Source organism: Elaeis guineensis, chromosome 10, assembly GCF_000442705.2.
Source record: "Elaeis guineensis isolate ETL-2024a chromosome 10, EG11, whole genome shotgun sequence".
Lineage (NCBI taxonomy): Eukaryota > Viridiplantae > Streptophyta > Magnoliopsida > Arecales > Arecaceae > Elaeis > Elaeis guineensis.
This window is the reverse complement of record NC_026002.2, coordinates 2,487,932-2,500,674: the sequence shown is the minus strand read 5'-3', so window position 1 is coordinate 2,500,674 and position 12,743 is coordinate 2,487,932. Positions and strand designations below refer to the sequence as shown.

The 12,743-nt window shown below is 34.2% G+C and overlaps 1 protein-coding gene across 1 annotated transcript in view; it reads left to right on the top strand.

The window, feature by feature from the left end:
- Positions 1–12,743, top strand: part of LOC105053216 (DNA mismatch repair protein MSH6) — a 31,509-nt gene that overhangs the window by 13,904 nt on the left and 4,862 nt on the right. Inside the window, 5 exon segments of the mRNA XM_010934307.4 lie at positions 4,686–4,777; positions 8,991–9,169; positions 9,278–9,480; positions 9,564–9,665; positions 12,341–12,503. Coding sequence (XP_010932609.3) covers positions 4,686–4,777; positions 8,991–9,169; positions 9,278–9,480; positions 9,564–9,665; positions 12,341–12,503 — 739 coding nt within the window.

Here is a 12,743-nt window from a genome sequence, read left to right as displayed (position 1 = left end):
TGTAGGTCCTTGCAGGAAGCCCACAATGATGTAACTTTATTCAAATTCCAATAATCCCTTTAAATCAAACTATCAAAGTTTCATGCTCTCACAACTCAAGTACGTTGTGAAGTTTCATCTCCTAGTTGTTCCTTCCCTCTGATCATTACCCTGCAGCCTGCACTCTCTCTAGTAATCTTTCATATCCTAATCCCACATGTCCCTCCTATCCTTTGTTTTGAAAGAACTATTATTAAATATTCAAAATTTAAACTAAGGGTGCATTTGGTTAGCCATCAAAAAATACTTTTTTTGCTTTTTGATTTTTAAAAAGCAAAAATAAAAAAAATCAAAATAATTGCTTTATATACAAAGCAAAAATTTTTTGCTTTCCAAATTTTGCTTTTTTACTTTTTTTGCTTTTGCACATCTAAAACATCAAACGAAAAAGTAAAGAGCTCAATCCTTCTCCCTCGTCGAGCTTTTCATCTTTCCACTCTTTCTCCATCTCTTTCTGAATCCTTCTCCTCGTCGAGCTCTTCACTTGCCATCCTTAAATATTACTTTTGCTTTATAGCAATGGAGTTACAAACATACTTTTTATTTTTTTGCTTTTACTCAATAGCAAAAATCAAAAAAAATAAAAATATTTTTTAAAAATTAAAAATCAAAAGTGCAACCAAACGCACCCTAAATGAATCTTAGTAAATCTTTTTGGGCACAAAATCTGAGAAAAAGAATCTTGACTTAAATCCTCTCTTTCCTCTTCAACTTTGAGGAAGTTGGGCTCCCCTTTCCCCTCTATCCAACAGGTTGTTCTCCATTCCCTCCTGCCCTCCTTTTTAACCAAAAGGTTTGATTGATTGCATCTATCAAAGTTTTTTCTGATGGGCCATTAACTTCTGTCAACCAAACTTTATATAAGCGCCAATTTGATATGTTGGAAATGTTAGTAAATTTTGAATAACACTTTTTCCATTAGTGATCTAGTCGAGGTTGCTTGGGTTTTGTTTAGATCTAGATCTAGATCTATCTGTCCACTTGCACCATGTCTTAGAGTAACAGATTGTGGATGTTACGTGGACAAAGTTGTTTTAACCATTGTAATGATGACCGAGTTCAGATTTTCCTGTGATTTAGCCATTTTATGGACAAATATAGAATGTAATGCCATATAATGTCATAAAAGCCCATCATGAAATTCAAAATGCTTGATATCAGTTTACCTTTTCTGAGCAAAGCAAATATAGAAATATTTGATGAAACTGGTTAGTTGTCATCAAATACAGAAATATTTGGTGAAACTGCTTGGTCGTCATTACATAGTTCAATTTTTTTCCTTTTGATCTTTTCTCTTACTTTTTCTTTTCTATTTTTTTATTATTTTCTTTTTATATGCATTTTGTTCATTAAATATTTTTAAAATTTTATTATCAATTTTCCATTATGTGATTTAATAATGTATCTTCATGTCTATTTTTTTCTCAAATGCACATTGGGAATGGTTGCAAGAAAAGTGGGAAAAGATAAATTGAAGAAAATAATAAGAATGTAAAAAAGATCAGGTGGATAGGTGGTGATGCACCTAGGTTGAATCAGTGACAACTTCAAATGAGGAACCATACCACTGAAGAAAGATGAAATCCTCCAATTTTTGTTGTGTAAACTGAAGTTAGTAACACAATGGTGGGGTATCATATGTGTAGGCCCTTTTGAATCCTTTATAAATCTTGGATTACAAGCTCACGAAGGGCTCGATTCTTATTGTAAAGAAGTTTGCAAGGCCATTTTTTTAACAGCTTCTTTAATGCAAGATAGAAACAAAAGTGTGAAGAATGTAGAAGTTACAAATGCCAAGTCTATGCGTAAAGGGTTTTAATACATCTTAGATACTAACGATTGTGAAGACTTGCCAAACCTACCTAAAGTAGAATAAAACTGTTATAAAATCTTTACCTGCGATAACTAAAACACCAAGAGCATGCCAACCTGTTTGGACTGTGAGGATTTCTCCAGATCTTTGTTTGTGAAGCCAAGTCCTGCAGCTGGTGAAGCATCTAGGCCCAAGGCCATAAAGTCATCCAAGGGCTTCATTGGTAAGTAATGTTTTTCTCATTGTCTGCAAAGGGCTGATGAGCAATGCAAAGGCAGGGTCAAGAGAGAGGATGAAGAAGAAGCTCAGGAATGTGATATGAAATGCTCAAAAATTATGTTCATTTGAACTAGCAAGAACCTAATCAATTTGTTTGGATGTTATTTTGGATAAGTAAAAACGTAAAATATTTAAAATAAATACAGAGATCCACTACTATAGGCATAATATAATGAAGAGTCATACAATTAAATGTCCTGTTTGTTAAAACAAACATATATTACATAGGATTAACAAAGCTGCATTCTGAGAGAGACAACCCAGCTTGAAGCAATACCCTCGTGGGCACTGACTGCAATAAAGGAAAAACTTATGTCATCAAAAAAATTCAAATAGAAATGAATAATGTAATATAACTATGATACTGCATGCAGCTCATCCCACATTTATATTAACCAAACTGCCTTTAGCTTTGCTTACTCCCTCTGAAAATGAACACTGGCGCCGTATTTGGTCCTCTGGAATGAGCGCTGGAACAGAATGGGAATTCCATCTTGATTCCATTCCAGTGGTAGGTATGGTAATGAACGCAGGAATCATGTATTCTTTGAATCATCATTCCTTAAATTGAAAGAATGGTGATTCCACTCACAAATGAGAGGAATAGCCATTCCCATGAGGATGGGAATGAATAATATTTTGGAAAATGAATTGATTGGTAATATCTATGGTACAAAATAGCAACAAATAATATATTTGTTATGAGTTACCATTGATAATTATGATATACAATAAATGTCAATAATGAAGTTAATCTTGAGTAAAAAAGTACTATTATATTAAAATAATAACAATATCAAGTAACGTGTATTGTTATATTATATTAAATGTTACTTGAATGCTTACTATGCATCACTAACAAATGAGAATTGTGCAATGCATGCTACACAAAAGAATTTATAAAAATATACAGATACATGATTATATAGTATTGAATATAAAATAAAAATATTGTAATAAATATTAGAAAGACAATTAAAATAATATATTCAAATTGAAAAAATTTAGGAAAATAAAGAGCAATAGCACACCTCATTAAACTACCAAGAAATAGAAAATTAAAATATAAGGAAATATGTTAATTAAAAACATACAAAATATAAAAAAGGAATAAAAAGCATCATAAAATATGAATATATAAAAGTTAAACTTAAAAATAAAATACTTAATGCAAATAAAATAAGAAGATTAAAAGCATAAAATAAAAATAAATAGGATAAGGAAATAATAAATCATAAGAATTAAAGAGAAATACTAAAAAAACAATATTCATTAAAAATAAAAATAAATAAAATAATGTAAAATTGATAACTTTCTTATGTATAGCTATCTAAATTAAATAATAGAATTGAATTGGTATATCTTTTTTGTTCATTCCTTCATTGCATCTAAACAATGGAATAGAAATCATGAATCCTGTTCCCTGCCTGCCATTCTCATTCTGTTTTGATTCCCATTCCAATTCTTACTGATTCTTGTAAACCAAACAACTGTAGGATTTTTATTTCATCAAAAATCATGACCTCGTGTTACTAGCTGGTAGGCTTGTATGAGTGAAATAGTAAATGGTAATCCAACTCTGCTTGAACCATAGCACCTACTTCAACTACTCCAGTAAATGATAATCCTACTAGGTGACAAAGTACACTCCCTAATAAAATAAAATACATCTTACTCCTATCCTGCTCTTCACCTGAGGAATTTGCAATTTGAGGTTTTCTGTTTGCAGTTTTATGTGTAGACTTGCCTTAGGAAGTAGGAACATTAAACACTGATTTCTTCTCAACACTTATACATATAGTAGATAAGAATATTAAACATTAACTCTTAAGAATAAATGACAGAGTGATGGAGGGATACTGATTGTTGATATTTATTCTTTTTTATCCTGTGAAGAAAATGCTCACTTGTGAATTCAATTTTCATTTCTTGTTATTAATATTTATTTTTATATGCTATATTTTAAAAAAGTTTCAGAGGACTAATATAAATATTTAGTATGCTATGGTTATATTAAGTGATATATCTCATCATTATCAGATTTTAATCATTTTTTAAAACAATGTTCTAGTTTTTCCAACAATAAAAAAAGTAAAAAGAAAAATGTAGATGCAAAGCAGTAGCTTCTGGTCATTGCCTAGTTCTCATGTAATGTCATGATAAAAGAAGGGACACATGAAGTTGAAGGGAAAAATTCTTTGTCGTGTGTTATTCAGATCCATAAAGTTCTTATATGATACAGTAGAACTGAACTGATGGCCTGAAAGATCTTTGAGATGACCCTTACTACTGATGTCTCACTTAAGTAAGGTTCATAGAAGGTGAAAGTGAGGATCAGCATACATTAATATCAATTCGTGCTTCATAATGAGTTGCATGAAGGTTTGGTCTGATTTGGACCTTTGTCCAATCTGGTTAAGACGCTCTGATCCAAATCTGCACTATAAACCATATCTTTAACTTCAAATTCACATTATTTTGTGCTGTTTCAGTTATGATAATTATTTTCTAGGTGTTCAAAGTTTCTGTCATTAACATTAAGTTTGGATATCAGGGCATTGGTCTTTCATCTGCGCTTGAATTTCGAAAAGAATTATCAAGGCTTCCAGACATGGAACGTTTGCTTGCACGCCTCTTTGCTAGCTGGTAACATTGAATCTCTGGCTATATGAAAATTATCATACTTCCTCTGACAATATCTTTGATAAATGAGGCAGTTGTCGTATTTACTTATATCCTTGTTCTGTGCTTTCCATCATTTTCTATTAAGGAAATATTTGTTTTGTTGGTGATGTTTTTCATTTGGGATGTTTTACAGAGTTCAGATTAGCTACTCATCATGCATTGGGAGCACATCATTGTAATAGACATAACATGATCAATGATCTTTATTTCCATGAAACATAAATTGTTTGCAAACTACCAGTCAAATTTTCATCTTCCACCATATCCTTTTTCTGGAAAATTCATCTTCTCTCTTTTTATGTCCTTAGAAATCATCCAAATTAATTCTTTCAAGTTGTTTCAAGTTGCATTTTGGTTTCCATCCAATTCTGTGGATTTTCCAAGTTGCCCTAAGTATCATGGTATCACTCTTGTATGATGGGTTGTTGGTAGTTTTTGGGTGGCTCCATTATGAAAATTAGGCTTCTACCATTGAAACATACTATTTTCATCCTTGGTTTTAAACGGTTCCTATTTGGACTTGGAAAAATAGTGCAATTATTAGCAATAGGGAAAGTGTAACAGAAATTGTACTCACTTTTTGTGCAAGCATGAACTCTGGGGTGCCTTTAATTACATCATCGGCAGTGATGAATCATGCAAACTTTTGTCGGTTTCTGACTTTGTTATCTTTAGTATTTCTTTTCAATTCTTGAATGAACTTGCTTGGTATATTCCATATTCTTTGTATCATTGAATTCCGCATGCTTCAAGAGAAGTCAAATATAAACTTCCAAGCTGGTGCCAATATTTATGCTGTTCATTGATTGACGAAGCATGTATTGCAGCACATGCCTTGATGACACTGACAGGCTGGAATGGCCTGTGGCATGACTAACTATGGCTCGGCATCGGGTTTTATGAACTTTTTTAAATTTTAATTGTTTAAACCTTTTTCTAGTTAGATCTGCCATGTTTGATGTGTTTAAATGTTATTTTCTTGCAGTCATCTGGCCTTAGTCAGTACAAAACATGTATATAAATGCAACAAAAGTCAAATATTGGTGAAATTTATCATCAAACACTATGAAAAACATTTTAGTTAAACTTTAACTTATTGTTATGTACACCAATTCCTGATTATCCTGACTTCATTGTCACATTTGATTGTCTGACAAGGTCATAGACATCCTTGTAGATTACCAGGTTCATGTTGTGTTTCTCACAGAAATAGTTCTGACACTGTTGGAGTGACCTGTTGTGGTACTACTCATGGTATTGTCTGATTAAAAGAAATTACCAAAAAATGGGTGGAAGGGGCAATTGCAGTAAATATGTATTGTTGGCTTTGCTTGCTTCTTGCCATCCTTTGCTTGATCTGTGCAACTCAAACTTAGTCTAGGTGAAGATACGCTGGCTCAGTAACGGCCCTATACTGGTGCCATCCTGTCACTATTTGGTACACCTAGTACAGGGGCTGATTTGGCGTACCAACTTGGTATGCCCCTCGTTCCATGTACCGGTATTGAACTAGTATGCTATGGTATGCCCTGTACTGCTGGTTTGGTACGGTATGGTGTACCTTGGGTCAGGCTCTCCACAGCTAAATCCCCTCCTGCATACCAAGATGGGAAAGAGAAGGGTTTATGCCACTTAAATCTTGATACATTCTTATCAACATATTGACAGGTAAAGTGGTTCTGCACCTATTGGCATTTGTTGTTAATACTGCTGTGTACCAATCAGTTTGACCTGGAACAAGTATCTGGTTGTTCTGGTTGCTGGTTTCATGCTAGTACATCATGTATTGCCAGCAGAGACGTGCATGGCTGGTACCTCTATCCTTGCTTGTAATATTATCTGGAGCCATCACAAACAAGTTTTGTGCTACATTGATATATTAGTGCAGAAGAAGCTGCCAGAGACATTCCTTCTTGTTCAAGTAAAGGTTATCTGGATAATTACATGTTAATTTTGAGGAAATTTAAGAGCCATAATTTTTTGGTCAAACAAAGTGCAAAGATTACACAAATTTCTATGTGTAGTACTATGATTTTGCTTAGGTATGTGTAGCTACTCTACAGTCTGTAAATTTTCTATTGAAAAATCTGCTAAAGAGAAAGCTTTTGTTTTTCCCAGTAGACTTTTTTCTGCTCCATTTAGTATAATGTCATACCATGAATGATGGTATGCAAGCAAAAATTTTGTGGATGAATCATGAGTAATGCACCAATCTATTGAAGCATGTTTTTAACCGTCATTGCCATTCAGGGATCAATCTTAGTGATTGATCAGTGGATCACTTAGATGTTTTTACTCTAACTATGGATATGCATATTCTTGTAGTATATATCATCATTACAAACATGGACAGTTAGGCATAAGTACTATTGCATGATATAGACAACCTCCAGGAAATTATGCATGCTTCGCTGCTGATGTAAGGTTGTCCCAGTTAGTCTCTTCGTGATCTTCTATCATGGTTGACCATGAGCTTACTCATTCCACTCTCTGTTCTGTGGGTAATCCTTTGATGTCATATTTAAAAGTCAGTTCATTTTGCTGGCAATTGGAAAATAAGACAATTATACAATAGTAGTGACATGAAAATGGTAAAGAATACTTTTGTGTTGTTTATTTTAAATATTCTCTTGTTTATTTTGAATACAAATTTTAACATGAGTCTATAAATGAAGTTACATTTCAAGAAGACTTGTCAACATGTATTAAGATGTTAAATTTATTTTTCCTGTCCACATGTGGATGTATGGATGTAAATATGAATGTCTATAGATGGTACATGTAGTAAAAAATGGATTAGCATATCGATGCTAGCAAATATTATTAGGGTTTTTACAAATATACTGAGATGACCAATTAAACCTTTGGCTTTTCCCCAAAATTTAGAGAAGGGCAAATGCTATTTTGGTCAGTTAACTTGTCACTGATATATACTTATTAGTTCTTACTGATACAAGTATTGATCAATCAAAATTCCTTTTTGGCTTTTGTACTATATACATAAAGTTTACTGCAAATCTAGTGATAGGATTTTAGCCCAAAGCTAATCAGTGTAAAACCAATTGCAAGCCAACTAATCAGAAATTGTGCTAAAAATGATTTATGACATTTGAAATGCTTTGAAGTCAAATGTGTTTTGTATACCTTATGATGGATAGGTGGTTGCAAAGTACAGTTTTATTGGTAGTGTTCTTATTGACATTTGATGTAGAGGCAGTCAAATCCATTGAAATTTTTCTTATGTTGTTTAACATGTGCAAAGCATTTTCTTCTTCTCAATATTTCCAAGCGTGCATTATGGCATGCTTATCTATCTGTACCACTCGTTTTGTATAGTGATGCATAGTTATGTACTCTCCCAACCACCTAATATTTTGTTTGTAAGTTTTTGGAATTGTTGTAGATGACAGTTAACAATATATCCCCAATTAAGATAACCCATCATTGTTTTTCACTTATGAAGGACATGGCTCAAATCCAATTTTTAAGATTTTGGGTCAGTTTGTGCGCATGCATGCGTGTTTTCGTGTGCTTGTGCATGCATGTGAGAGTGGTGTGCCTGTGGGTCGGTTGGTGGTGTTGCTGCTTGTGCTTGTTGGTTTGTGCATGTGCATGTTTGCATGTGTGCATGCGTGCATGTGTGTGGTTTATAGAGGGGTTGACTGCTTCTGAAAGGTTTGAGGCTCAATCCTACCAAAGCAAAGTGATTTATGAACATTCTTAATTGAGGTTGATCCATTAATAATAATCTATTCTATAAAGAATACCTAGAGTAAATATCACATGTCTTGGAGGTTTCCTATATGCATCAAACAGGCACAACAATGGGCCATAAAGTTATTTGCTATGATAGGGCACATATACTTAAAAACCCAAGCAGTTGATCATGATTTATAGTTTATAGTTTATACATCTTCAAACGTATGTAAATAAAAATCCAGTATTTGGATCCTTCTAAACCACTCATTCAAGGTTGTTGGTACCAAGTTTTAGGTTATACATTTTTTTCTTATCCAAATTTCTTCCTACGACAGAATGCATGAATTGATAGTTCAGTAAGCTGTAACTAGAGTTAAGCTTTACTTGCAAATAATTGTTTAAACTTTAAAATGATTTTGAGTTTTGGTTTTGATGATGAAAGATGGCGGCATGATATATTTTGGATGAACTGCAGTGGGGCTAATGGAAGAAATTCCAACAGAGTGGTTCTTTACGAGGATGCAGCAAAGAAGCAACTCCGAGATTTTATTGCTGCTCTCCGTGGTTGCCAGTTAATGGTCCAAGCATGTTCTTCCCTTAGTACTATACTAAGCACTACAGAATCTAGTCTGCTCCATTATTTATTAACACGAGGTGTGAATTATTATCCTCACATGCAGCACACGGAGCATTTATTTTATTATTTGATATTCCAGTATAGACTTGTCAAGGCCATCCATACCGTTAAATTATTGTTTGTAGGCAAAGGGCTTCCAGACATGTGTTCACTTGTTAGTCATTTCAAGGATGCCTTTGATTGGTCAGAAGCTGATCGCAGTGGGCGCATTATACCTCATGAAGGAGGTGATGTTGAATATGATCTTGCATGTAAAACAGTGAAAGAGATTGAATCTGCTCTGACAAGGTACCTGAAGGAGCAACGCAAGTTGCTAGGAGATGCATCGGTATAATATGGTTAATATTACTTTGTTTACACAATCAATGGTCGACCTTTGTTCGCTTGTATTGAATTTAACAATCCTTGCAGATAAACTATGTCACTGTTGGGAAAGACTTGTATCTACTTGAGGTACCTGAGAGCTTGAGGGGTGCTGTTCCTAGGGACTATGAGTTACAATCATCAAAGAAGGTATGTAAATTAAAATCTTAATGTATTACATCTGACCGACTGGTACTATGTTATCCATAATATGATTTTATGGTTTTTAAATAATAGATTTTCTGTATCATTATTGATTGACTTCTCCCCAATACTTTAGGCATGGTATTCAGATGCATATCTAGATGAGGGCTGTGAGATTAGAGATCTGTTGTCTGGCTATTTCATATGAAATATACTTCACTATTATCTTGCAAGTATTCTATAGCAGATTGTGTTTATATTTTGTAAACCATAAGTTTTTTTTTTTTTTTTTGGGGAAAAAATCTCTCGGTTCCATATTTAACAACTAAGATTCTCTATAATAGCTAATATCTACCGCCGCCGCCGCCGTTGTTACTATTACTAATTTGTTGTTGTCGTTGTTCGTATTATTATTGGTTATGTGTGCAACATCAGTTATTCAATTGCTCCATCTATATAATACATGTGTTAGTACATACTTACATGCTTTTATTTTTGTATTCTTTCCTCTGTATGCAAAATGATCTTATTCTATATTGAAAATAACAGTTTTCTAATTGATTTGACCTTTTTCTTTTTTTATTGTATTGCTGACCTAACAAAAACATCAAATCATAATCTCTTGATATTTTGCCTATCACTCTTCCTCTCTTATTATGTTTCACCCAAGATCTGCAGAATTGGTATTGGGACCCATATTGGTCGGTGGCCAGTCTGGCTTGGTACGGGGTGAATCGGGCGGTTTGGTTTGGTTCAGCAAACAGAGCTAATCCATTTTTTTTCTAATATTTATCTCAGTACAGGTTGGTATGCTTTGGTTCGATATGGTACGGCATAGTATGTCTTGATATGGATGGTTCAGGGGTGGTTTTGAAAAATAGGGCTGAACCAACCCAGTTCTGCACCGGTTTGACTCACCCGTGATTTGATGGAGGAAGCAGAGGCCTTGGCCACCTCCGAGCAAGCCGACAGCCTGCTTGTGGCCATCGCTGGCATCTCCTCCGGCCATCCTCTCCCTCCCCCTGCCTTGTTTCTCTCTTTTCCTCCTTCCGGTTCCTTTCTTTTTTTTCTATGTCGGTTCGTGCTGGTCTAGTCCGGTACGGATTCGTACCGACTCATACCGTCGGTCAGCCAGTCTCGGTTTTGGTTTCGGTTCCATCGACTTTTGGTTGGATCCATTATGACCTGACATGGAGATAGTAAATAATTGTGTTGGAGGGTGGAGGCTGTATTGGTGAAGAAAAGAGAAGGTAGATAGACTGTACTTCTGTAATAGGGTGAGGTGTAAGCCTTCGTGCACAAGAAGCATGGGTAAAAGATAAAATTCTTGGAAAGTTTGAATAGATTTTTAAAAAATTTCCCTTGGAATGCTTGTTTCACACCAAAAAGGATTCCAACAGCAATTAAAAATTTTAACTACATGATTTGTAGTTCCCATGAAAGCCAAGGTTTTTAGGTGCATCCAAACAGACCCTTTGGGAGAAACAGCAACAGGCCTTCTTGGTTTCCTGGTTTTGCTGGAAGGATGTATGGTAATTGCTGCAGAAAGTAGGATCTAAGTTACGGAAGTAGATAAGAATTTGGTATGATGATGTTGGAGTATTAATCAATATAAGATGAAATATGGAAACTGCCATCATTTTTTTTTTCACTCTGCTTTCTTTACTATAGCAGTTCCATCTCCTAGTCTTTTTTTTTATGAAGTTTATTTGACATGCATTGTTATTAACTTATTATCAACAGTCCCCATTATAATTAAAAGGAATAGATAGTGTTCTGTCTCTTCTGTCTGGCACTCGCAAGTTCTTCTCCTTTTATCATCAACTTCATCAACTATGAATGACTATCCAAACACACAATTGATCTTTCTTGTATCACAACTATTATTTAATTTAATGATATAAAACCTAAACACTTCAAGAGCAAGTGACTATAGGATTTTCTTAAAGAGACTGCATGCTTGATGCAAAGCTCCATTGCAACTAAACAAGTATATGAACTGAAACTTTAAACTTTCCCTAGTCATGGCCTGTTACTTACTAAACATTAACTAGCGTTTTAAAGCACAATGAAGGGTTTTAACTTATAGTCATACTTAATTATGTCCTTGTTATTGTTCACTGTTCTATATGCATTAAATATGATCCGTAGTAGTAATAAATTCTTATTTAGTCCAGAACTCTCCTGTTGAATGAGTCTCAGATGCGCTTGGACCGAGCCTTTTTCTTTTTTTCTTGTTGAGTTTGGATCCATCCAAATCTTTTAAGTCCTCTATGGATATAACACTGGAAGAATGCTTTGGATGTCGTGATCGCACTTTGCATGCATATAGGCTGTTTGGCTGGATTCCATCACTTGGCAACAAATCTCCTTTCTGTGACTGGTTTTCATGATGTTCTTGTTGGGAAAAACATGCATATTGTGGAATGGCTTTTCCTAGGATAGTCCTCTCATGAGTTGATGACTGAACTTGCGCAAGAATCAATATATATTCTTTTTCTAATTATAGATTCATTAAAATGGTCAGAATGTTTCATAATCTGTTCTATATAATCATCCATTAAATTTGCTACTCCTGTTGGTTGTATTAATTGTTATTAGAGGATGCCACTTAATAGGGCTAATTTTCCTTATGAAAGGGACTAACATGATTATTTTTTTTTTGAATTTGGCGCTTATAGGGGTATTTCAGATACTGGACACCAAAAATAAAGGAGTTCTTGTCAGAGCTTTCTCAAGCTGAGGCGGATAAAGAATCTAAGCTCAAAGGCATTCTTCAAAGGTTGATTAAGTATTTCAGTGAGCATCATAGCAAGTGGAGACAGTTGGTTTCTGTAACTGCAGGTATCTTTGTTTTACCAATAATATATTAATTGGTATGCACTCTTTGTACACGTTCTACATCCAAGCATCATGCATAATCAATCACATTTCAAATGGCATAATAGCTATGCACTGACTGCTATTTCTCACATGATACATTCACTTACCATTGTGGATTTGCTACAGGACTTTCTTGGATTTGGTTCTTATTTCGTAATCTTTCTGAATTTCATGGTTTTGTCTCAATTAAAAACAAAAAGT